The 23358-nt window shown below is 39.1% G+C and overlaps 1 protein-coding gene across 7 annotated transcripts in view; it reads left to right on the forward strand.

Annotated features, from left to right (window-relative positions):
- Positions 1 to 23358, forward strand: part of LOC108048668 (RNA-binding protein Musashi homolog Rbp6) — a 188880-nt gene that overhangs the window by 14676 nt on the left and 150846 nt on the right. For all 7 annotated transcript variants that reach the window (XR_006417579.1, XM_017129482.2, XM_044459254.1 and 4 more), the window contains exon 3: positions 5052 to 5092. Coding sequence is in view for 6 of the 7 variants with exons in the window: in XM_017129482.2 (XP_016984971.1) it covers positions 5052 to 5092 (41 nt within the window). In the remaining variant the exon portion in view is untranslated. The remainder of the gene's footprint in view (positions 1 to 5051; positions 5093 to 23358) is intronic.

Raw genomic sequence — 23358 nt, forward strand, 5'->3', positions numbered from 1 at the left:
GAAGGGCTGGGAAAAGCGGGGTGGTGGGGCTGCGGGAGGTGGCGAAAGAAAGGCAGACAGGGATAGTATTATATGCAAATGTAATGCAGAAGCGAGAGGGCAACACTTGATGGTGCATACAAAGTCTGAACGGATTTTGAATGGCAAACAAGCGGCAAAGCGAACGAACGGCGACTGCGGCAGCGGCAAGCGCCAAGTATAAAGCCCAGCCCAGAGTAAAGCCAAACCGAGCTAGCCAAGCCGGGTCCATGGAAGGGGTCCGGGGAGGGGTCCGGGGAAGAGGTCCGGGAAATGGGTCCGGGAAACGGGTCCGGGCACGGGTCTGCAACTGTAACAAGCACACAGAAAGAACTATTCCAAAATTTAACAGTATTTTTTTAAGCCATGAAAAAACCCACCCAGAATTTTATAACTTAAATGCTACTGACATTTCGTCAGACCCAATTTTCCACAGAAAAACAATCCTAACATTTTGTTCACGATGTTTTAAAAGTAGTATTGGTGTTTCAATTCTTGACTCTAATTCAGATCAGTTGCCTAGAATTAAATTAGCTTAGCAAATATTTTTGAAAGATAGTAACTTATCATGATTTAATAAATAATTTACTTTACAACTTCTTCAAAAACATTAATTCCCAGAGATATCTTAAAAATATGGCTATTTAATCGAAAGAAAGATTGTTATAAGTCAACATTTTGGTAGAAAAATTTATTTAAGTGCATTTTAGGTTGTACATTATTGACTTATTACCTGAATTGTTAAACTCGGCGCTGTTTTTTCCCAACATTTCTAGCACATAGTTTTTAATAAATTTAATTTAGATATTTTATAGTAATAGTCAATCAAACATATTAAATTATATTTTCCTAGGGAAAGGAATACATTTCGGCCGGATTATTTGTTCAACTTTTTCTCACAATGTATTTTTGATGAACTAAACCATCTTCAATGAAGCGTTTTAATCTTGATATTTGATGGCTTTTTTTTGCCCAGTGTGTGGCTGGGACAGACCGTGAATGGGCGCTGACGACTTGCGCATGAATGGCCCAAGTGTGCTGCTTGCCGGGGGGTGTGGATAAAGGGGGTTGAGGGGGTCTTAGGGGTGTACAGGGGAGACGTAGGGGGTTGGACATGGGCTATATAGAGAGCGAGCGGATAGACAGACGAAGGCCTATAGAAAAGTGACGTGCGCTTTACAATTATTTCGTAATGCAAGCAAATGTGACCGAGCTGAGCAGAATGGAGAGCAAAAAGCGGCATTAGAAGCTCAGTACACTCAAAAAAGGGGCTTCTGATTAAATTGGGCTATCTTTGATTGATTGGTTTGTGAAGAACATCAAAAAAACATTATTCAGTGATTCTGTTTCTGATTACTAAGATATTTTCCTTAATATGCTATTGGTTAATACAAAAAAAATGCGGTATATCTAAATGTAGTGGCAGATGCTATCAGGGTTTTAAAAACGGTTTGGAATATTTGTATTGCTCATTAAAAAAAATTCATGTTAACTTTTTGCAAAACCAAGAAATATGTCGATAATTTATTTGGATAAACATTGCATGAAAATAGACATAAAAACAAACTATTCTTTGAATTTTACAATATTTAAAATCTCGTATAATCATGTAAAACTGATTTAGACTGAAGAAAATTAAGAATTTATGCGCGTAATTCCGAGACAAGCTGCTTAAATGTTTACACATTATTTGCATGATCCGCCAGGGATATGCAAATAGATTTATTTTTCGTAGTGCAGATTAGAGTTGCATCTTAGGCTCAGGCAGTGGGTGACAAATGTCAGTCGGTGGTTGCTCTACTAATCGGACATGTTGCGTTGACTTGTTTATGACTCGGGGCTTAGCAGCCACACACTAAACCACCCAGCCACCCAATCACCCGACTACCCAACTACACAGTCACCCACCAAGAATGAATTGTCTGAGGGGGCGAACTTGTGGGAAATCTGTAAATAGCTGCGAAAACTGCATAAGCCGGGTTGTGGAAGCCCAAAGCCTGGGGATATGGATAGACAAAGGCAAATGTCATCAAAGTTGGTACCCGCGGGAAAATGAATGGAAAGCCCGAGGAACATAAAAACAATTGACGAGGGACACCACTGCGTATGCGTAATCTTGTGCAATTTGTTCAGCTGAACTCTTTAAACTGTGTTCAGCGTTCAGCGTTGACTTTGACACTTTCCCAGCCATTTTCCCCGCCCCCCGCATCTTCCGATGGTTTTCCATTTCGGTTTTGCCTATCTTGTTTTTTTATTTTTCTATTTTGTTTGCAATTACGCGTCACACAGCTGGACACAGCCAATGCAAAACCAGAGCCTCAGTGCACAGATTTGCAGTGTGGGACAAGGTCGCATTTATTTGGTGCACTTGCAATTGGCCAGAGGTGTGGTTTAGGGGGGTTTTTCGGCCGTCAAGGGGATAAGGGGGAGGGTAACTCTGTCATGCTGCGAACGAAGGTCACCTGCAGTGCGCCCCATGCCCACAGACAATGTTGCTAGTGCTGAATTATTATGAAATGAATACAAATATTTGCGGATCAGTCAGCGGCGTCATCCTTCAATTGATGGGCGGGGCGGGGTCTTTTCAATAGGTGCAGTGGGTGGCGGTGGGGAGACTAGGTTGACAAAGTGCAAAACCAAAATGTGATGGATGATCTCAGCAATGAAATCGAACGGAAACCTCAAGTTAAAACGATAAAACGGATGTATTTGTTACTTTGTACACGATGTTTCTTAATAAAAAGTGATTTGTTAGGGTTCTGTGCATATGAAAAAGTACTAAGTATAATTGATGTACACTACTTTTGTTCGAAGACGATTAAATAAATGTTCTGATGTCAATATAAAATGTAGAACATGTTGCCTTAAAATTATACATCATTCTCTTTTTATAGGGTACTTTTATTTAGTTCTTTAAGAAATGAACGTTTAAACTTAAAATATGATCTTATACTGTTAAACAATTTTTCCGTTTTATAGAGCTAGATTTTTTTAAATCAGAAAAAAGAAATATCTTCAAGATATTACAACGTTTTTACTTTTTAAATGTTTACTTTGACTTTGTTTAAGTCAAAAAGAGGAATTTAAAAAATTGCTTAGAAAGACATTATTTTGACTGCCACATTTCTGTTGAAGGAATTTGTTTGCCATTTATCAGATATTTCTGGTATTGTCTCTACTTTTCCATGAAGATTGATTATTTGCAAAAGGCAAAGGCCTGAATTGAAGCAAAGCGGAGAAACAGGAAAATTTCAAACATTGATTAATGACAAATTGTTTGGCATCGTCTAACGTGCAAAAAGTTTTGGGTTTCCTGTCGAGCTGCAATTCGAGGCCTATTTTCATGGGGAAAACTGTGCAAACTCGGGCCCAAACGGTTTTGCAGTGCTGTTACTTTTTGCCTTACCTTGCCTGCAAACGCCCATCCACCCATTTTCCACCCATCTGCCACCCCCTTTCCAGCTGTTGTTGTTGACGCTTCTTCCGTTCTTTGGTTTAGTTTTTCTTTTAGCTTACTTTACGCTTTTGTTGCTGCCGCTGTTGCATTTGTTGCTGCACATTTTATTAACATTTTCATTTAGTTTTCCTCTCTCTCTCTGTCGCTCTCTCTGCGCGTTGTTTTATTTCGCTTTTCATTGCAATTTGTGTTCCTATGCATTTTTGTGTGTGTTTTACATTCGTTTTCGTGTCGCCAGCAACATTGCCTCCAACTGCATTTGCCACGCCCCCCGGCGGACCCACACCCACCGCCCACCGCCGACCGCCCAATGACCCACCACCCCCTCTTAGCCCGGTCCACTTCCCTTTATGCCGCTGTTGCGCTCTTTTGCAGTTTGTTGAAGTTTTCATAATCATTGTCGTTGTCGCTGCTACTGCTTTTCCTACTCCTACTGTTTTCCACCGTCTACTTTCGTTTCGGGCACAGCCTTTGCCTTTTGTTTTCCACACGCTTTCCCTGGAGAAGGGCCTATTTCCATTGGGGGTTCAGTTTGTCGGTAAAGTTCATAAGTTTTCATTAAGATGGTTTATCGCTTAATTTTGCATTATTTACTTCCCAAATTATCATTTAATATTGTATGATTTGCGAGTGAAAAATGTAAATATACGGATAACTTTAGTGACCCTTCTGAAATCAATTTATTCCAAATGTAGCTTATTTTTATTCGGAATTAGAATACAAGATAAAATAACTCACTCTAACAAAACAATAAAATAGAAGAAAATAATAAGCCTTTCCAAAACAAATAATTAATTCCTCAACTAGATTAAAATTGTTTATTGTGCTATTAAAACTTAGCATTTAAACCGTCAAGAAAATAAATAAATTAGATTGGTCATAATCATAAAATTATAAAACAAAAAGAATCCAAAGAAAAAAAAGAAAAAATGAATAATGAATTCATTAAGAAACAATTAAAAGTATTTTCTTAGAGAAAACCTTTACTGAAATTTGTTTATAGTTCCTTTAAACTAATATTTTATCATAATGAGAAGTGCATCTCAACAGTCTTCTAATTAGGGCCATGTTACTATCTTCTTTTTTGTTATATAAGCCGGTGCAGCGGCTGGCTGGAAAATGGGTGAAGGAGGGGGGTGGAACAAACGAGACAGGGTGGAAAACTGGGAGTGAGTGGGTGAGATTTCCAGCATGAAAACAATGCCGGGAAAGCGGCTTATTTTCTATGATTTAAATAATGATGAAGACAGCAGACAACAGGCAGCTACCGCAACTGGAACTGCAAGTGCCACAGCTGATGATGATTGAGATAATGGTAGTAATGATGAGGGGCAGGGATGATGGGCTAACTGGCAGACCTACGACAATGTAAGCCACCTACCTTCGTCGAGCTAAAGAAGATGGTTGAGGAAGTGTTCGGACGTTGGAGCTGATAAAAGATCGCTCAGCTCGCTGTTTGTTTGTTGCCTTTTGGCCAGGCCATAACATTTATCTCATTTTTTTGCTGGTGCCTCGTACATATAGCTAATGCCTCATTTATCTTACACTTCCCTTCTCTGGCTCTCTCTCGTTGCAGAAAAATGTTCATTGGCGGCCTCAGTTGGCAGACAAGTCCAGGTGAGTGAAAAACAACTTAACTGAAAATTAGTGGATATGTGTTAAAAATTTTGCCCAAGTCTGAAAAGGGGTCAATTAGCTGGAGATTTAAATAGCAATCCTGCGCTAACAAGTGACCAGGAAATGTGGAAAATTACTTTAAAATATATGTTTTACCATTTATTAAATTATCTTTTATTTTTAAATAAAACAAGAGTAAAAAAAGGAAGCGACTGTTAAATTGAGAACACAATTAAAATAGATTTCTTTTAATAATAATTAATATGCTTTTAAACTCTGTCTTAAACTATCTATTTTATTTGTGATTTAACTAAAATAAGCGCCAAAGAACAACTAAAACTGAAATATATTCACACAAAATTTATTTATTTATTTATTTATCTAAAGCTAACAGTTAGTGTTAAACTAAGAGCTAACGTTTCGTTAGAGCCATAGCAGCTTAGGCCTTCAGCTCGGGGCTTAAATATCTTTATGGAACTAATATAATTCACACAAAATATTCTCCCTTATTGATTTACATTAAGTCGTTAAAAAATAAACTTTGTTATTTTTCTTGCTTGCCTGTTTTTCAACAGAGAAGCCCCAAATGAATTCCCTTTTTCAGTACCTTTTCGATTTCTCAGCTGTGAAGCGTATTTCTCAATATCTGGAGATGTGTGTACATTTGTATGCAACTGAATTTTGTATCTCAATTTGAATGGCCTACGAATTGATTCGGTTTCAGTTTGTGTTTTATGTGATTTCACATCGACAACAATGAAACGAATGACGGGGCTTTGTTTAAATTGGAAATTGTAATTGATCAACTGCTTGAGATTTGCTCCCTTTTACGAATTTGAATTTGACGTCAATTGAGGAACGACTTGAGATCCGAAAACCGAGATACGAAAACTACGGGCCGGGGATGATTCTCTGTGAGATTGGCCCCATTCCGGCCGCATAGTTTCATTAGGCTAATCAAAAGGCAACTTGCCATCAAAGCCCTGCATGCATATTAACCGAATTTGGATGGCACTCCAAAAAAAAAGGTCTGAAAAGTAGAGATTGCAACCGTCTGGCAAGATGCGCTTGCCTTTTGGGAGCCCTTATATGTAGTATCTGCAGTGCTCACAAAAAAAAGAAAGATAGAAAACCCCATATAGCACATATATATCGTCGCTTTGTGTTGTTGCTTGGGCGCGCTTGTTTTTTGTTTAGCAAAATTGTTGGCTCCGCCCATCATCAGAGTGCCACTCGGCATTACGCTAACATATTATAACCTATAGCGCATATCCACACACAGGCACTGTGTGGTATTCACGTATATAGTTGAAGAGTCAATGCGGTCTTTGGTTTGTCTCTTTATTTTAGCCTTTCTCAATGTTTCCCCCGTTCTCGTGTGTTTTTTTTTTTGATTTTTTCGGGGGCGGAAGGGGGCCGGTTTCCTGTACCTGTGCCAAAAAATTTTCAAATTTTCAAATGGCTTTTTCAATACGAATGCCCCTTCCTCGTTTAGTTTTCGGTATGAGTGTGTTTTTGCTCGGCTCTTTTGTTATCTTTTGCCATTTCGGTGTCCGATGTGTGTGTCTTATTTCTTATTCCTTTTTTAATTTTTATTTTCGCTTCTTGGCAGCCGCCAGTTGGCCCCATGGAGCTGGTAAATTAGGCAAAAGCCAAAGGGCCCACAAAAACTCAGCACAGGGCCAAAAACGAATCGCTTCCAGTGCAACAAAAAAATGTCTTTGGTGGAATTCGAGACAGAGCAGAAGTCAATTGGAATGGAAATTGCAGCGAAGGGTCAATGAGTGGCACGTGAGTCGATCAAAACGCAATGGGACGGGAAAATTTTAATAGTGTTCATCGTATCGTATTATGGTTCGAGTAAACTAGGTCTCTGTTTAATAATAAATCACTTAAAGAAATTATCTTTATTAAATTTTTGATTATAAAATCTGTTTTTGATTTATTTATATCAAAGGATTCTTCTTACTATATAGACATGGCTAGCTTGAACAGTTTCATACCCGTATGGACCACAAAAATGTAATACAATATAAAAATTAACTTACCATGATATAAATAAACTTACTGTCATTTAGTTTTATTGGAATAAATATTGATTTCACTAAGTTTCCTCTTAAAACTACTACAACAGAACATACAAGTATAAACATTAAGAATTGCAACAAATTAATGTAAACAAAAACCTTTTGTTTATTTGTGTTATGAATCTCTTTTAGAGAAGTGAGAACTATTAAATTCCCGATTCAAGTCAGAAATAATTTTGTTTTGATTTTAAATTAATTTATATTTGAACACATTATTTAAAACTTTGCAAGCCGCTATCGTTAGCTCTATTACAAAATTGAAACGGTAAGGAAAGCCGATTCAAGTGAAAAGTATTCTAGCTTTGTTGAGTAAGTAACTTAGATTAGAAAAAAATACATTTATTAAACCTCAATTTCTTAAATATTAAATGAACCGGTAACGAATCGGTTACTAACCGGTTATGTCCGAAATCAAGCGCCTTTGTTTCATGAGCAGAGGAAAGAAAACAATTCAATTAGCTGCTATCTGAGCGAAAGGAAACAAGTTTTGCCCAAGTCCGAGCTCGGAGATGCTCTGCCCGTCTATTTCCTTCTTGGCCCTCTCATCTCACTCCCCCAACTCTTGGGCAGAGCCAGTTGTGTTATTATTGTTGTTGTGCCCGTAGAGCGGCCAAGTTGCAGCTCTGGCGCTGAAGGCAGAGGCCGGAACACCAGAACACCAGAACATCACAACGAGCGGCTGCGCCCGGCTCAAGTGGCTCCCACTTCCACTCGCGCCAAAAGCTTATGCTTTGGATTTTTCGCAGCTATCGCCACTCGAGCACACAGTCCCACATACAGCAGCGGTCAAAGTATTAGCTCAAGAAGTTGCAGCATTTGTTGCTATTTAATTAGCAATTTAGATATGTAGCCTTACAATTGGTGAAAAATAATTATTACAACAAAGGGTTTGTTTGTTATAAGCTAACAAAATCTCTCCCAAAACAAAGTTATGTTTAAAAATATTTTGTAAAAAGTTTTTTGTTTTGAAAGGGTTGAAAATCAAGACAATATTTAATCAAATTTCCAAGTGCAATCGTGAAAACTGGAAGCAAAAAACATTTAATATTCTACATTAAACAATAGAAAAATAGAAATTAAATAGGCATTAGAAAATTAAAGATTAGGCATTAGCAATGCCACGCATAAGTGGTTTTAAAATAGATTAAAGAAAATTGTTGGATAAATATTGGGAATATCATTGTAATCTGTATGAATCGAGTGAATGATTACAATTCTTTTCCAGCATGTCGTGTACTACTTATGCTATTGTCTTGACCTCCGCTGTTCCTACACATGCCCAGCGCCTCCTCCCACACAGTACACACTCGAAATGTGCTGACAAAGACCTAATCTAGGGCGTCTATAAACATGCGCTCGGGTCTAGCGTATAGCGTACGGCGTATAACGTATAACGAATAGCGAATAACGACTAACGTACAACGTAGAGCGCACTGGGTCTAACGGCATAGTTAGGGCTGTATTAGACAGGTCGGACTCGCAGGCGGGATCTGAATCTGAAGCTGAAGCTGAGTCTGCGTACGTGTTGATAACTGCTGAGATGATGACGATGGGGACGATGATGAGGGGCAGTGGAATGGAAGCATCCGCATTGCAGTGGGGGCCACTCAGGAGCGTTTGACTCTAGCTGGGCCAAGATTTTTAATGATTGGCACGATTGTCTTCGCTACTTAATGACGTTCTCGAGTGCTGCCAACCGCCCCCGATAGGTGCCGCCTTTGTGCCGCTTTCGTGTCAACTAGCAAGTCATATACTATACTATACACTCACTCGTTCATAACTTAATGAACTTTGCCGTCTGCAGTCGGCCATCCAAACAGGCAGCCTCCCCATTCTCCTCGGGAAATCATCCCAGCCGTCGTAATTTAATTTTAATTTCGCAAGCAGTTTGCTGGAAGTAATTGTATGCATTGAAAATGTATTTGCTGCTATCGCCTGGAAACACTCGCCGCCCATTTCGACTTCGACTTTGGGGCTTTCGGCTTGGGATCAGAGTCAGAGTGAGAGTCAGAGTTCCCCATTCATCTATATGCACATATATGGATGTCTGGATGAAAGGCCGTCGCTGGCTTTTTGTTTGTCTCTCATCCTCGTGATTTGTGTCAACTTTAACAACATTTTTGAAACACAATACGCGACCCGCCGCGCGTTTTGCTATTTTGGATGTGCGTTCAACTGAAATACTATTTATATATGCACCAAAGATACAGATACATTTGCATCTGCAGAACTACGGTACGGTACGGCACATTACTCATGCAACAAATAACCAAATAAAGACAAGAGCTAGGGAGGGGAGTGGGGGGCGGCAACAAAAACATCGAGAAAAGTGAATTGATCGAAAAAAGTGTGGAGGGAAGACAAAAAGCAAGTAAAATCTATGCATGCATATCGCTCACATTTCGATGCCGCTTAGCGATAAAAGCGCCACCAGAGTCTCCCCAAGATACTTTGAGCAAATAAATATGCATTTCTCGATTTACCCCTCGCCTTTTACTATTATTATTATTATTGTTTGTTTGTTTGTTTGTTTGCCAGCTTGTGTCATGCAAATGAAAATGAAGCCAGCTCGAAGGAGAGCCTCTGTTTGCGCCGGGCATTATGGTTGTGTGCATATCCGGGCTTATTTCTCTCGCAGCGCTTCTCCTTTTGACGCCGCCAAATTGTCCAGGTAAAGTCAATAGATGGCTGAAAAGAGTTCAAAAGGTTGCAGCAAACAGCGCCAGGGGATTGTCTATCAAGTGTCGAGGGTCATGGAAACGGAGGCAAGCAAGCCTTTTTTCGTGGATTGCTTTGAAACGTTGGTTCTAAACTCTTATTTAAATGTCTCTTTTACTGGGGTTATAATTAAAAGGGGGAGAAAAAAAAAATATATCCCCCCCCATCTTTTTTAAAAAAAAAAAAAAAAAAATAAAAAAATTAAATATGTGTTTTACGGCTTAAAGAATATATATTTTAACTAATGTTATATATAATTTATATAATATAAATTTATTTTAAACTTCATTTGAAGTAATGTTTTAATTTGTTGAGAATAAAGTAAATAAAGTAAAATTATGTACAATCAAAATTTTAATATTTTCTTAACAGAACTCGAAAAATTTCCTTTTTTAAGATGTTTAAAAGCAAAAGGATATTCTAAAAATATATATTTTATACATAGCTGGAATTTTTTTGACTGGTGAACTGATTTAAATAATTTTTTTTACATATTTACATTTTAAAGAATATGCATGTGTAAATGTATACAGTAATTTTTTTAAGATTAAATTTTCTGATTGACAGGCAAAAGATAGCATATCTGCCCATAAAATAGCGATGGCGTATATATACTTCAAAATACATGCCAAAAACTAACAGTTGAATTATTTTTTCATCAATCACACCAACCGGTAATGGACCACTTAAGAAACGGTTTAGTGCGAAAACCATTTACGCGCTGCAATTAAAGTTTCAGCTAACACTCAAAACTAGATTTGTCACTCTATAACTCTTCAATTTGTCAACTAGAAACGACAGTCGATTGCCACCCCGTAGTAAAAATTCAATCAGGAAACAAACGATGATGAAAAATATTTTTGCCACTGGTTTTTAAAATCTAAAATTTGTGAAATTTTTGGAAACACGACTGAGCGGCACCCTCAGGATGCAGACAACGGGGCGTGAATGGGGCGTCATCGCTGTCGTTGCCTCGTTCGATTTCCTGATTAATTTATGCCACTCGACGGCGAAGGCAGTTAGCAACAATTTGCCGCAAGCAGAAGCGTCAAATTGAAATAGCTCAGCATGGCGAGCGAAAAAACGGAGGAGAAGAAAATAAAATTGTCAATAAAATAAGTGCCGGACGGTTGCCCAGATACCCGTTCCTCGTTTTCCTTCCCAACACCCCCTCTTTCTCAATCCGAATCCGAATCCCCTGCCCTTTCCCTATATTTCCAGCCAGTCACTCAGTGCGTCCATCAGTCAAAGTTCAGTGCTTCCCTTTCTTCGCATTGAATTTGCCGTGCAACATTTCCTGTTTCTTTCACAGTCGTTGACTTTCACCCTCTCCGACTCTTCTTTCTACACAATGCAAAATTCTAATAGTTTCTTAAGATTTTGCAGTTCAAATAAGTTAAAAATAAAAGTTACAACATTTATAGGCCATATTTAGCAAAACATGTAAGGAAAAACATCATTCTTGTAATAAAACAAAAAACCAAATTGGTGGTATTATGTTTTGTTTTGCAATTGAATTTATTTAAAAAATAATGATATTGATATTTTTATTTAAATATTCATTATATTTATTATCAATAAAGAGAAGGTTACAAGAACTCATAATACAAAGTTTAATAAAATTGTTTGATTTTAAAATGTGTACGAATGACTATTTACTAGTTGGGCTACCACAATGACATATTATAAATAGTAAAATGTTTTATCAAAAACGAATGCAAAGATAACTTTGTTTATTTTTAAAAAAAAAAACGTTATTATATTTTACAGTGTACTCCTTTTTTTACCCACATTCCCCGTTCTATCTTCGGTGATGTTTTTGCAGCTCGCTTCATATTCTTTTGAATGTGATTATCCTGAGGCTGTGGCCACCGCATCTTGGCCCTGATAGAATGGTTTGTCGCACACCGAGCGTCCGCCTGCGTTCGCTTTTGCATTGCATTTAATGTCCTGCCGGTTGGCCAATGGCTCCTCGTCCCTACGCTTCTATTTCATCCTCCTTCTTTCCTCTCCTCTGGTCTTCCGTCTCCAGTTGCGCTGTTTTGTTGACTTTGGCACGAGTTTGGTTAAAAAGTTCACACATGCCGCACCATCGTTCTCGTTTTTCAGCAGAACAGCTGCGGTCAGAATAACAGCAATGCAGGCTAAGTTTCGCATGTCGGTTTAAATGTTTTTATTTCAAAAGTTTTGGTAAAATATTATTCTTAATTAAGTTATATATCTTTTGGCTTCAAAACATTACTTGAAACGATTGTTTGAATTTCTTTTAAACTCAAGCTTCATGTACTAATAAACAAATTAAAGAAATTTTAAGTCTTGTGATTGTGATTTTTAAGCACTTGTAAAAAGATGTAATAAACTCGAATATATGCAAAATTTTTTGAAAATATTGATTTCACGGGAATTTGGGAATTCAATAAAATAAAATACTAAATATATTTTATTTCATTAGTTTGCTTTTATTTATTTATTCTAAAGTTTTCTTCAATTTGAGACTTCCCAACAAATAGCTAATATTTTACAACAATTTAATTTTAAGAATTTGTTTGTACCCGAAAAGGGGGCATGGCAGTCTTGGAAATTCAATATCTTAATTGCATTTTAATACTCTGTTTTTACTGTTATTTTTTAACTTTTTTAAACTTGGGACTCTCATCCTTGTATCTATTATTTTGATCCTGACTGTCAGTGTTGTTGCGCCTTTGGCACTAGCCGTAGACACGTTGTTGTTTTACTCCTTCATCTTTCCGCCGCGTTCTCGTGTTGGCTATCAACTTTAGGGGGCGTTGCTGGTTTGAATATTTACACAAGTGACACTGAATATATAGTATGTGTGCATGTATAGGGCGACTGGTACTGGAACTGCAGGACTGCTCCTCGCCCTGCTCCTGCCAACAATTAATTAACTTGTACGAAGTATCAAAATGTCGTGTAGCCTTTGGGCCCCTAAAACCGTTTTGGATGCGGAGATTTTTAGACGAACGGGCAGTGGGATGGGGTCGAGGCTTGCAATTTCAAGCCGGCGCCTAAGTGCATGCTACGTAAATTTTAAATTAATAAGCATCCAGCCTTATCCTGTACCTTCAACCACCTAGGATCCGCCCTGCCAGCTCTCTCCTTCAATTGCAGCCGCATGTGGCGCTTGTCATATGCCATTATTATGGAATGTTCATTCTGGCCCAACTAATAGACAATTTTTTGGCAGCCAAAAGCGGAACACGACAATGCAGACAGAAAGAGAGGGGTGTAGGGCAGTAGATAGAGACGGAGACAGCGTGTTGAGGTAGGTGGAAGGATACAAGACGAGGCCATGTCGTGACGTTGCCAAGGATTCGCCTCGTGCTCCGTGTGCAGCGGAAGCATTTAAATTAAGGACGACACATTAAAATTATGCAATAACAACAAACTATTATTATTATAATAATAACGGTAAAGGTAAAGCTGTAGGCGGATGCCATGGGGATACTAAAATATAGATTAAAGCCCGGCATGCCGCCTCTTGGCTTTTCAATTTGCTAAATCTTAACAAGAACATTACGACTCGAGCAAATACGAAGAGACCAGCTAACTGAACTTTACCAACTTTTAGTTGCAAAAGATAGAGAACATTTAATGAGCGCTGTGAATGTCAACACCAAACTTGTGGGAGTCTCGTCTCTGTGTATGTTCGCCCCTCCCCTTTACTTCTTTTTTTGGGCCTTTTCGCTTTTTGTCGGCTCGGGAAGTCATAAGTCGCAAGTTCTGAGCTGGCGAATAAGAAAAAAAAACCTGAAAATAGGCAAAGCAGACGAGCAAATATGCAGTCAGACAGTCGGGCACAAAAGTCGAGCCACTGCAGCACACAGCTCCTATAGGTCCTCCTGCCATATATCCTCCGATTCACGTCACACACACTCGCCATCCTGGCCGGGTTATCGACTTTATGTGTTTGTTGTTTGGGCCCTGCCTTCGGTGTGTCTTTGGGCCCATTTCAATTGCAGAACTACGTCTCCCACACAGAGAAAATAGCCTAGCTGTGTGGTATAACATTATTATTGGCATCTTAACTTAAATCGCAGGGTAAATTTTTAAATAGAATATCCTCGTATTTACTAGGTCATTTTTCAGGTTTACATAAACATTAACCCCATCAAAGAACGTTTGTTGAATCCACGAACTATCATAAACTGTATTTTAAAGTCGGCTTTTAGAGTTTATCTTAAGAAACTTTATTTGAAGGGTTTAACTTAGTAGATAACCAAGGAAATTTAAAAATTAAAAATGTGATTAATCAGTGAGATATCTACATATCTAATAGTGAAGCTCATTGAATAAAATCAATTACTTTCGACTTATTTGCTTAAAGTTTGGGCTAAGCCATTACTTATATATTAATAACATATAAATAAGCGATTATAATTTATAGAATGTATCTTTGAATATATTAAGAGCTCCTGGAAATGGGATACTCACATTTTACCATTTTTTCCTGTGCACTTTTCAACCTTTATATTGGTTCCACAACTCTGATTTTCTTTGAACAACTGAAAGTTTTTCGTCTGTTCGTGGGCAGTTTGTTTGGTGCCAGGCAATTTTGACACGGCAAAGGTAAATATTCTTATCCTCGAGTGTCCGAGTTCAATAATGAAAGCCACTTCGATATCTTTGCTTCCAGCTCAGTCTCATTAGAAGTTCCAGCAAACCGAACTTCGCACCGAAAAACCACTGAACAGCGACAACTTTTGCCTTCATTGTTTCCAGCTCGTTGCTCCTGTTTCCCCTTTCCCTTCCCCTGCCCTTGGAGCCCTCGTTTTTCAGCATTTTCCTTTCTATTTTTGAGACTCTGCCGGCTGCAGTGCCTCTAAGTGACATTTTCCCCAACGGTTGTTAACCGCTCAGCCCAGCCTGCCAGCCCATTTTCCCACTTTTCCCCATTAGGGGGCAAGTCACCGCACCATTGTCAGGGGCCTTAGCTGCGCTTCCGTTCGCAGAGCAGTCAAATATATTGCCAACTTCCTGCCTGCTACCAAAGCCAAGCTCCTACTTGATAGGCTTCTCTTGAACACTCGCACACTCGCACACACACGGCGGAAAAATGAAGGAAGTGCCGGGAGAAGACGACTGCTCGGGAGCGATGAACACCCAAATACCCTAACCTTGTTGATTCAGGAATTTTCATAAATTTTAATAACGTTTGATTGCATATTTGTTATCAAACTCTTTGTTCTTTGAACGTGCTTTTCTTTCCCTTAGTTACTTGTTAGCTTTTGGCTTTAGGGTGTTTTTTTATGAAATAGCATTATATTATAAAATTAACCGTTATATAATGTACCCTACGTTAGTATATATTTCATTTGATTAATTTTTATTTTACAAAATTATAAAAGTTTATTATCGGATTAAGTTTTTGACTATCCTCAAGTCTATAGAAAGTTGACTTGTGATTTAATGGTTAATAATTAAGATATTTTTTTATATTTATTAAATGTACTTATTTTTTAAATATAAAATGGCCAATTAAAGTTTTAAAAGAGAATTAAATAAAACCAAAAAATCTTGTTCAACAATATCCTCTTACTATCCTGTATGCCTTTTTACATAAAAAACCAATCAACTTCCAATCAAATTTAGGGTATGCTGCACAAAAAAAATATCGAGAAGATGGTAAAAATCCTCCCAGAGTCGACATCGATTAAGTTATTACGAAATTGTGCGCTACGTGTCTTCCGAGCTGATTCTACTACCACTTCTTTCTCGACTTCCTGTGCTTCCCATGGCTATATACATATAAGTATACGTGGGTCCTAGTCTAGCCGAAAGCCACCCGCAATCGGCCAGGACCTCACGTAACTCGCTGTCTGTGTGAGTGAGCCTTCCATTTTGCTGTTGGCCTTAAACTGGGTCAGACCAAAAATTTTTGTAGCTCCTTTGCATAACCGAAAATTGTTTCGGTTGTTGCAGACAACACGGATAGTTGTTGTTGTTGCTGCCAGGGCTTGATGTTGCTGCTAGCTGTTGCAAGTTGTTGCTGGGGTTTAACGGGGTTTTTGCTTGGCTTTCTGCTATAATGTCAGCTGGCATTTGGTTCTGATTGACATGCGTTTATGGCTCTAGTCTGGCTGGGCTGGAGTTGCTGCTGCAGATGTTGCCGCTGCTGTTACTGTTGTTGCCGCTGCCGTTGTTGTTGCTGCTTCTGCTGAGGTCAAGTCAAAGAGTGTCACAACATGTCTGCTTCCGGTAGACGCACACAATCGCACACCGGCACACAGACAGGGGGAGGTGTTGTTTACATATTAAAGTTGCATGACCCCGCTGCAACAACAACACCGGCGACAGTAGCAGCAGCAATCATTGCATCCACGAAGTTGCAGCCACGAAGTTGCAACTCGTTAGTCGTGCGAAATGGTCCTTTAATGTGCCATCATCCTGTTTGATTTGAAGCCTGGCACGTGACTAAAACTAAAACACGGCAGCAACGTGCAACGTTCAACGCGCAACCTGCAACACCAGTCAGCTGCTGCTGCCAAGCTCTCTCTCTCTCTCGCTCTCTCCGCCGCTCTCTTTTGGCTCTCTTAACGAGCCCTTTCTCTTAAATTCTCTCTTCAAGCTTTGACGCGCGGAAAGCGCTTTTCATTCATAAAAATGGCGTCAAGCTTTTTGCCGAGTTGTGGAAAAGCCACGCCAGCTGGCGCCACTCTGTCGTCGCCTTCAAGGAAATGCCAGGCCAGAAATTAGCAAAGAAAAACAGCAGACAGCGCAAAATGCATGTCTCCTTGCACATCCTTTCGACCATGTCCAACTCCATGTCCATTTCGCAAGTCCGTGTTCGTGTCCGCCCCTAAATGTCAGCGCTTGTTTTGATGCTAGCTCACGCGCCGTAAACAACTTATTATTATTGCAAATGCTCCTTCGACTTTCGGCCGACTTTTTTTGCACCGCGGCCAGGACTTTCGACTTTCCCCGCTTTCCCCACTTTCCCGCCTTGGCTGCCTTTCAAATTTCGTTTTTTGTGTACCGCAAACATTGCTGCAAATACCTCTGGGAAACGGAAACGCAAACGCAGGCAGTTCTATTTAGCTTAAGTTATTGATACCCTGTAGAACGCAATAGCGGTGAATATACATTAATATCCTTTTGCAATATCAGTTAAGGGGCTGCCTTGATTGTCAATCAACGTAAAAATACGAATGTCAAGATGAGAATAGGAAGATATATATTCTCTGACCTTTGCATTTAATTATCTTTTAATTATATTCTTCATGTCATTTAGAAATATTCCAATATATTTCTATTAAAAGTTTGCAGGCATACAGTTCCAAAGAATTTTACTTATTTATATTTTTGCTGAAATGAAGGAATATAAAATGCAATACCAATTTGATGAAAAACACCACATTTTAGGAAGACATGACAATCTTTGAAAGCATCATGTCCTTTATGAGCCACAATTTGAGGCGGAATGAAAGAGTCCCCAATTTTTAATTAAAACATAAATTGTACATTGAAGTTTCATATATATATTTTTTTTTGATGTAACTTAAAAGTGAATAGTTTTTAATCCAAACTGCACTCAAAACATAGTTCTACAAAATTTCATGAAAAGATTTTAAGTTGTTGAAATGCCTCATTAATAAATTTAATCAAATATATGGTTAAGTGTTAAGGCATTTAACACACCCCAAAATCAATTTAGCAATCGAATATTATTTACATGGGGAATTTTAACAGTCGTTTAAAGCAATATGTGTAATATTTGATCAGACGCTCACACAGGGTATCTCTGCATCGTCTACCCACCAGCCATTCATTACTTACAGCGTTTTTGCTACCTTTGTGTCCTGACGTTGGCAATCTACTCCGGCCGATCAGTTGCCCACGGATTTGGGGAGGGGGGAGCTGCAGGACGTTGCTTAAGTGGCTCCTGTTTGGCCTCCGTCCATGTCAAAATCTATCTCATTGGCTGTGCCAACTTTTTGACTGCGAGCCCGAACTCTTTCGCTTGCATTTCAATGCAACTACGCCCTCGACCACGCCCCCGAGTCTGTCAAACTTTTATCTACGAGGTTGCCTTGCACAATATATATTAGTACTTTTTTTTGCAGCTTGCCTCCGTTTTTTTTTTCGTAATTTTTTGTTGTGTTATGTGTGTGTGCTTATAAATCATAAATACATATTTTACGAGCTCGTTTGTGGTAGGGACTCACATTTCATTTGAAATAATTTGTGGCATATTGGCAATTATTCATTCTGTTCTTTATTTTTTCCCTGCCATATTTCGCAGTCCTTTCTTGGAACGGCTTAAGAGCGTCGGCAAATTGTTGTGATGTGGATTTCGTCCTGGATTTGGCTTGGCTTTATCTTTCGTCCTGGCAGAATGTTGCTGGTGACATAGCACAAAAGGTGGGGCATCTGGGGGCAACAATCTGGGATAGGTAACAACTGTGCCTTCTTTTGGGGGCGGGGTTAATGGGGCACCGAGGCAGAAGTTGATTTAGTGCCTCAGTCGTTGATAAGCCGCGTGGACTGACTCCTCCACTTCCAGTTCCATTTCCATTTCCACGGAGCCATCATAATAACTGCTATAGGGAAATTGAGTTACGGCCAATACATGCGGAAATGGCTGAGGACGCAGAGATGAAGATATTAGTTTTCGGGCGAATAACTGGAAACGAAAATTATTTCTCTACTACAGCAATGAATAATAGTGCATGGAGAAGTAATTCATAAGCAGAAGGAAAGCGTGCTTTAATATATTTTCATTTAGAGTTTATATTTGGAGAGAAATCAAATGGAATATCTTTATTTTGTTATCGGGTAAGTAATTTCAGCGCAATGAAGTGAAAAACTTAAATAAATAAAATTCTGATCGGAAATACTACAGGGAATACTTATTGTCAATGCAGTATAATTGTTTGTTTCGCTTATCATTTAAGAACTAAATTAAGTATTTTTAAATGAATCTAAAAAAGTTCTAATTTTTAATTATTCAAGCTATTAAGGTTCTGCGAAAACCTATTTAAATAAACAAATTCAATCCAATTAGTTGCTTTCTTAGTTGGAAATGTAGCCAATTTAGCTAACACTCGATTTCATGGGTAGTGGTGGCAACAAAGGGGTGTAGAGGTTAACTATCATTACAAATTTGACTCGATTAACCTTTTCAATTTAACACACACACTCGGGGAAATACAAAACAAGTCATCAAGTTCACTAGAAGCCAAATCAAAAGGCTAAAGGGATCGCCCTAAGGGGGCGTGGCTGGCACTAAACCCCTCTTTATCTACACCGTTATCGGTTTCTCCATCTCTCTCAGGTTCCGGTTCGTTCTATACACTTAGAAAAAATGTGTGTTAAATGAAACCTTAATGGTCCTAATATAATTACTAAGTGATTTTAAAATATAGCATTAAATACCTATTTTAACATGAAATAAAACTTAACTTTGATAAAAAATAACATTACATTTCAAAACCATTCATTTGTGTTGGCAATTAAATCTCCAATTGATTGTAAATAATTCTGTAATAATATAAGTAAGTTGTTATTGATCCCGATTTCATTGGATAAAATGAACATGTGAACAGTAAAACTTTTTTTTTCTCTCTCTGCATACAATTTCAATTGGTCTATGGGGCAGGTGTTAATGTATCTTTCAAATGCTGCCATTGAATTGAATTGAAAGTTAATTTGCCAATTGGTCCCAGAGCTCCCAGCACAAAAGAGGGTGATGAAAAAGGGGGCTAAAAAGGGGACAAAAGGGGCGGAAGTTGGTAGATTTAAGTAGGGGTAGGTGCAAGCTTGCATTTTCAACTAGTTGTGCAAAGTGTGATTAAATGTTTTGTGTGTTGCAGCTTTCAGCTTTTGTTGCGTGTTTTTATTGCCACCCCTCAAACAAAGGGAGGGGGGTTTTTGTGGGATGGAGTGCACATGACATTAGGCAACACTGTCCCACTGGCGAGGACATTTTCAAAATGTGCTGCCACAGACAAAGCCTTCAATCCCCCCCCCTCTCATTCATCGTGCTTCCTTTTTCTGCTGAGTTGCTAAAAAACTTCTTTTCAGCAAACGTTCTGTGGTTAAAAAGGGGGGAGTGGAGCGGGGCTGGGTGTTGTGTTTGCCGCAAACAAGCAACAAGACGTGGCAGAGAAGAGGGGGTGGTGGGGTGAGAGCCACAACATCCCCAATGAAAGTGAAAAAAATCTGTTTGCATATTACATAGCCGGGCGATGCGATGTTGGGGATGTTGGAGGAGGACAGTGGGTCGGTCGCAGGACCTTCCTACCCCTCCATCTAACCATCTAGCCATCTAACCAACCAACCCCTCACTTCGAATTTTTCGTCCTGCCACCGAATGCAGCTTCCAGCTGTGCACGCTAGGTGTCGCCCGCGTTGAAGGCAAGGCACAAGGCGTTCGAGCATCTTCAAAGTTGAAGTAATGCGGCCTCAAGTGGCAGCCACCAAAACGGGGGAAAGCCCCTTTGAGTTCTCCTACCCCACACCACAACTTCACTTGGAAAAAATATACAAACATATATTAAATATTACGTTTTTAATCTTAGGGAACAAATTTAATCTGCTTAAAAAAACGACAACTTGGTGAATTAAAATATTGGGCAACAGAAAACAAAAAGATATAGATGTTGTCTAAAATCTAGAGTCTGTATTTTGAAAACCCACAATAAATATCTTTAATCCCAAAAGTCAACATTAGTTTACCAAAAATAAACTTCTTAAATTTAAAGCCATCTGTTAATTGAATAATGTTTTTTTATGAAACATTTGTTGCAGTGTACTTAGGCCGCCTGCCGCCATTTAAAATTGCTTGTCCTCACCTGAGTTTGGGTGTGTGGGCGTGTGTATCTGTGTGTGTTATGTTTGAATGAACGCCTGCGTCTTTTATCTTTTCATAAATTTTCCTGCTTTTGTGCCTCTTTCTCTGGCGTTTTTCCTACCCCACCCCAGCCCCCTCTGTTTCGCTTTCCCCCCCGCTGCTGCTGGCACTTACAATCACTTTTATTTCGCGTCCCTTTCTGCGACTTTCCTTCGGCGAGTTTTCCAAGTTTTCTGCAGTCGGGCCAACAACAATTTTTAATGCTTACAAAATTTGAATTGAATTTGCCAACAGCACAAGGATGCTCTCTAAACTGCCGGAGCGCTTTCTCCGCTTTCTTCGCTGTTTATGTGTTTTTTTTTTTTCTTTTTTTTTTTTACTCCCTTTTTCCAATTTGCATCCGCCTGCTGCCTTCAATTTGAGGACAACTTCAGCTTCAAATTCAACTTCAGATTCAGCATCTTGCCTTGGTATGCCACCTGCCTTTGAGCCAGCTTTCGGCATCCTTTTTGCCTAGTTTCACGCTTTGGTTTTCCTTAATCGCTTATCCCTGCTGCAACACATACATATGCAGTGGAAAAATATTCGCAATTTTTATTTTTCTAGAGCTTCCTCAAACTTTATTTTCAGAACAGTTCAACAGGTGTATTTTCTTAAATAATAAATTAGATATTAAAATAAATTCAATTACACCTTCGAATACATTTTATAGAAACACATTTTGACTAGATATTTTAATTTTGATATTTAATATCTTCTGTAGACCAAATACAAGGCATTCGATTTATTGTTGTGTTTAATTATATTTTCTTTTTTTATTATGTAGACATATAATAAGGATTTTTCATATCGGTTTAATCAAAATATTTATTTAGCTTAAAATAAGTGTTAGGGTTTTTATGAAAGCCATAGTTTTTATTATAGAGAAATTTCTTATCAAATGTTTTCAGTTTCATTTTTTATGGTTTTAAAATTTCTTGTTATTCCTTCGGCAGATTATTATTTTTTCTCTCTGTACGCACATATAGCCCCAATGTGACGTAACAATGCCCAGAGCGACCGAGTGCAATGTAACCGCCCAAGGGCCTGCAGCTCTTAGTAATTGGAGTAGCATGAGAATTCGGGCCGGGGGAGGTGCAAATGTGCATTTAATTCGTGCGAAAATTGTGGCAAGAAAGGGGCGGAAGAGGGGGGCGGGGCTAAGGGGGGGCAGTGGCAAGCTGCGAGCCGAATGATGGATGGAGTTGCAAAAGCTTTTGATTTATATTGCCATCGTCTGGCAAGGCCATAAATATATGCTGCTTGTTGATTATGCATTGGACGCACCGAAAACCTTTTAGTTTGTGGTGGGTTCATGTGTGTGTGTGTTCCTTGTTTGCATGTGTGTGGATACACGAAAGTGTGTGTGTGCGACAAGGTTGTGGTTCCAGTTCCGGATATTGTGGTAAACAACAGGAGGAAGTGCTGTCGATGCTCGGGCAGAGAATCAATTAGAAAGACCAAAAACAAGCATTCTAAGTAAAACCCAAAGAAATCAATAAGCTCGGCTTAACCACTCAAACAAAGTTTAAAGATCGAAAATGGGGGAAAAAGTGTTTGCGATTGTCTAAATGGATTACACATGCATGGATAATAACATTTAAAAAGTAATTATTCAGTGGAATGTAGAGAAAAGATTGTGAATATGATACTTAAACTAACTTTAAACGCGTTACTTACCATCGTAATTTAAAAGGGAATATTAAATGCGAGTAAAAAACCTCAATTTCTAATATCCCCCGCTCTTTATATAAAAAATGTAAAACTGAACTTAATAATGTCAACCAAATTGAGTCACACAAAAGCAGCTTATTTAAAAGGCCTTATTCAAAATTAATTTTTTTCATTTTGACAAGTTGTCTGGGCATCTAATGGATTGGCGGCTGCTCTTTCACATGGCCCGAAATTCACCGCTCCCCGCCACAAGCATTCATCATAACCATTCAAAGTTGCTCAATCCTTTTCCATATCCATTTCACAAATATGAAACTTTTTCATTGCCAACTTTAAAGGGACGAACTCGCTTCATCATTTAAGCATTCCCAATGCCAACTCTTTTTCTATTTTGTGTGTGTGTGACCATGGTTGGGTGTGAGTGCGTTTCAGTGTGGCTGTGTGCCTGGACGAGGGGCTATTTTGCAACTCTCTTTTATATAGACCACAAATGCCGCACTTACGTAATACATCACAAAATGTCCAAACGAGGTAAAAGGATTTGCAGAGGTGCCCAGAACTGCTGGCTGGCTCGGCACTGTTCTCCATATTTTTGTAAGCCAAAATGGAGCTTAACATATCAGCGCCAACGAACGATGCCAAGCGAAACGAAAGGAAGCAAAGTGAAGCGCTGACCGTGCTCCACTCCGTAGCTCTGAAGGTCCCCCTATTTCACCGCCCCCCTTCCCCCATTCCCCTCCTCTGCCCGGCCTAAAGCACCTGCCAGGGTGGGGGCAAGGGGGTGAGGGGAGGGTAAGGACCAAACCATGCCCGGCTAACGTGTTAGCTCACACAAACACACACATTCAAGCTTGGAGGCTGCTGCGGTAATTAATGCAGCGCGTTTGCGAAAATGCGAATACATTTCGCCAGCTACGAACGTTTTCAAGGTATGACCT

The sequence above is a fragment of the Drosophila rhopaloa genome, unplaced genomic scaffold (assembly GCF_018152115.1).
Source record: "Drosophila rhopaloa isolate 14029-0021.01 unplaced genomic scaffold, ASM1815211v1 contig_185, whole genome shotgun sequence".
In the NCBI taxonomy this organism is placed as follows: domain Eukaryota; kingdom Metazoa; phylum Arthropoda; class Insecta; order Diptera; family Drosophilidae; genus Drosophila; species Drosophila rhopaloa.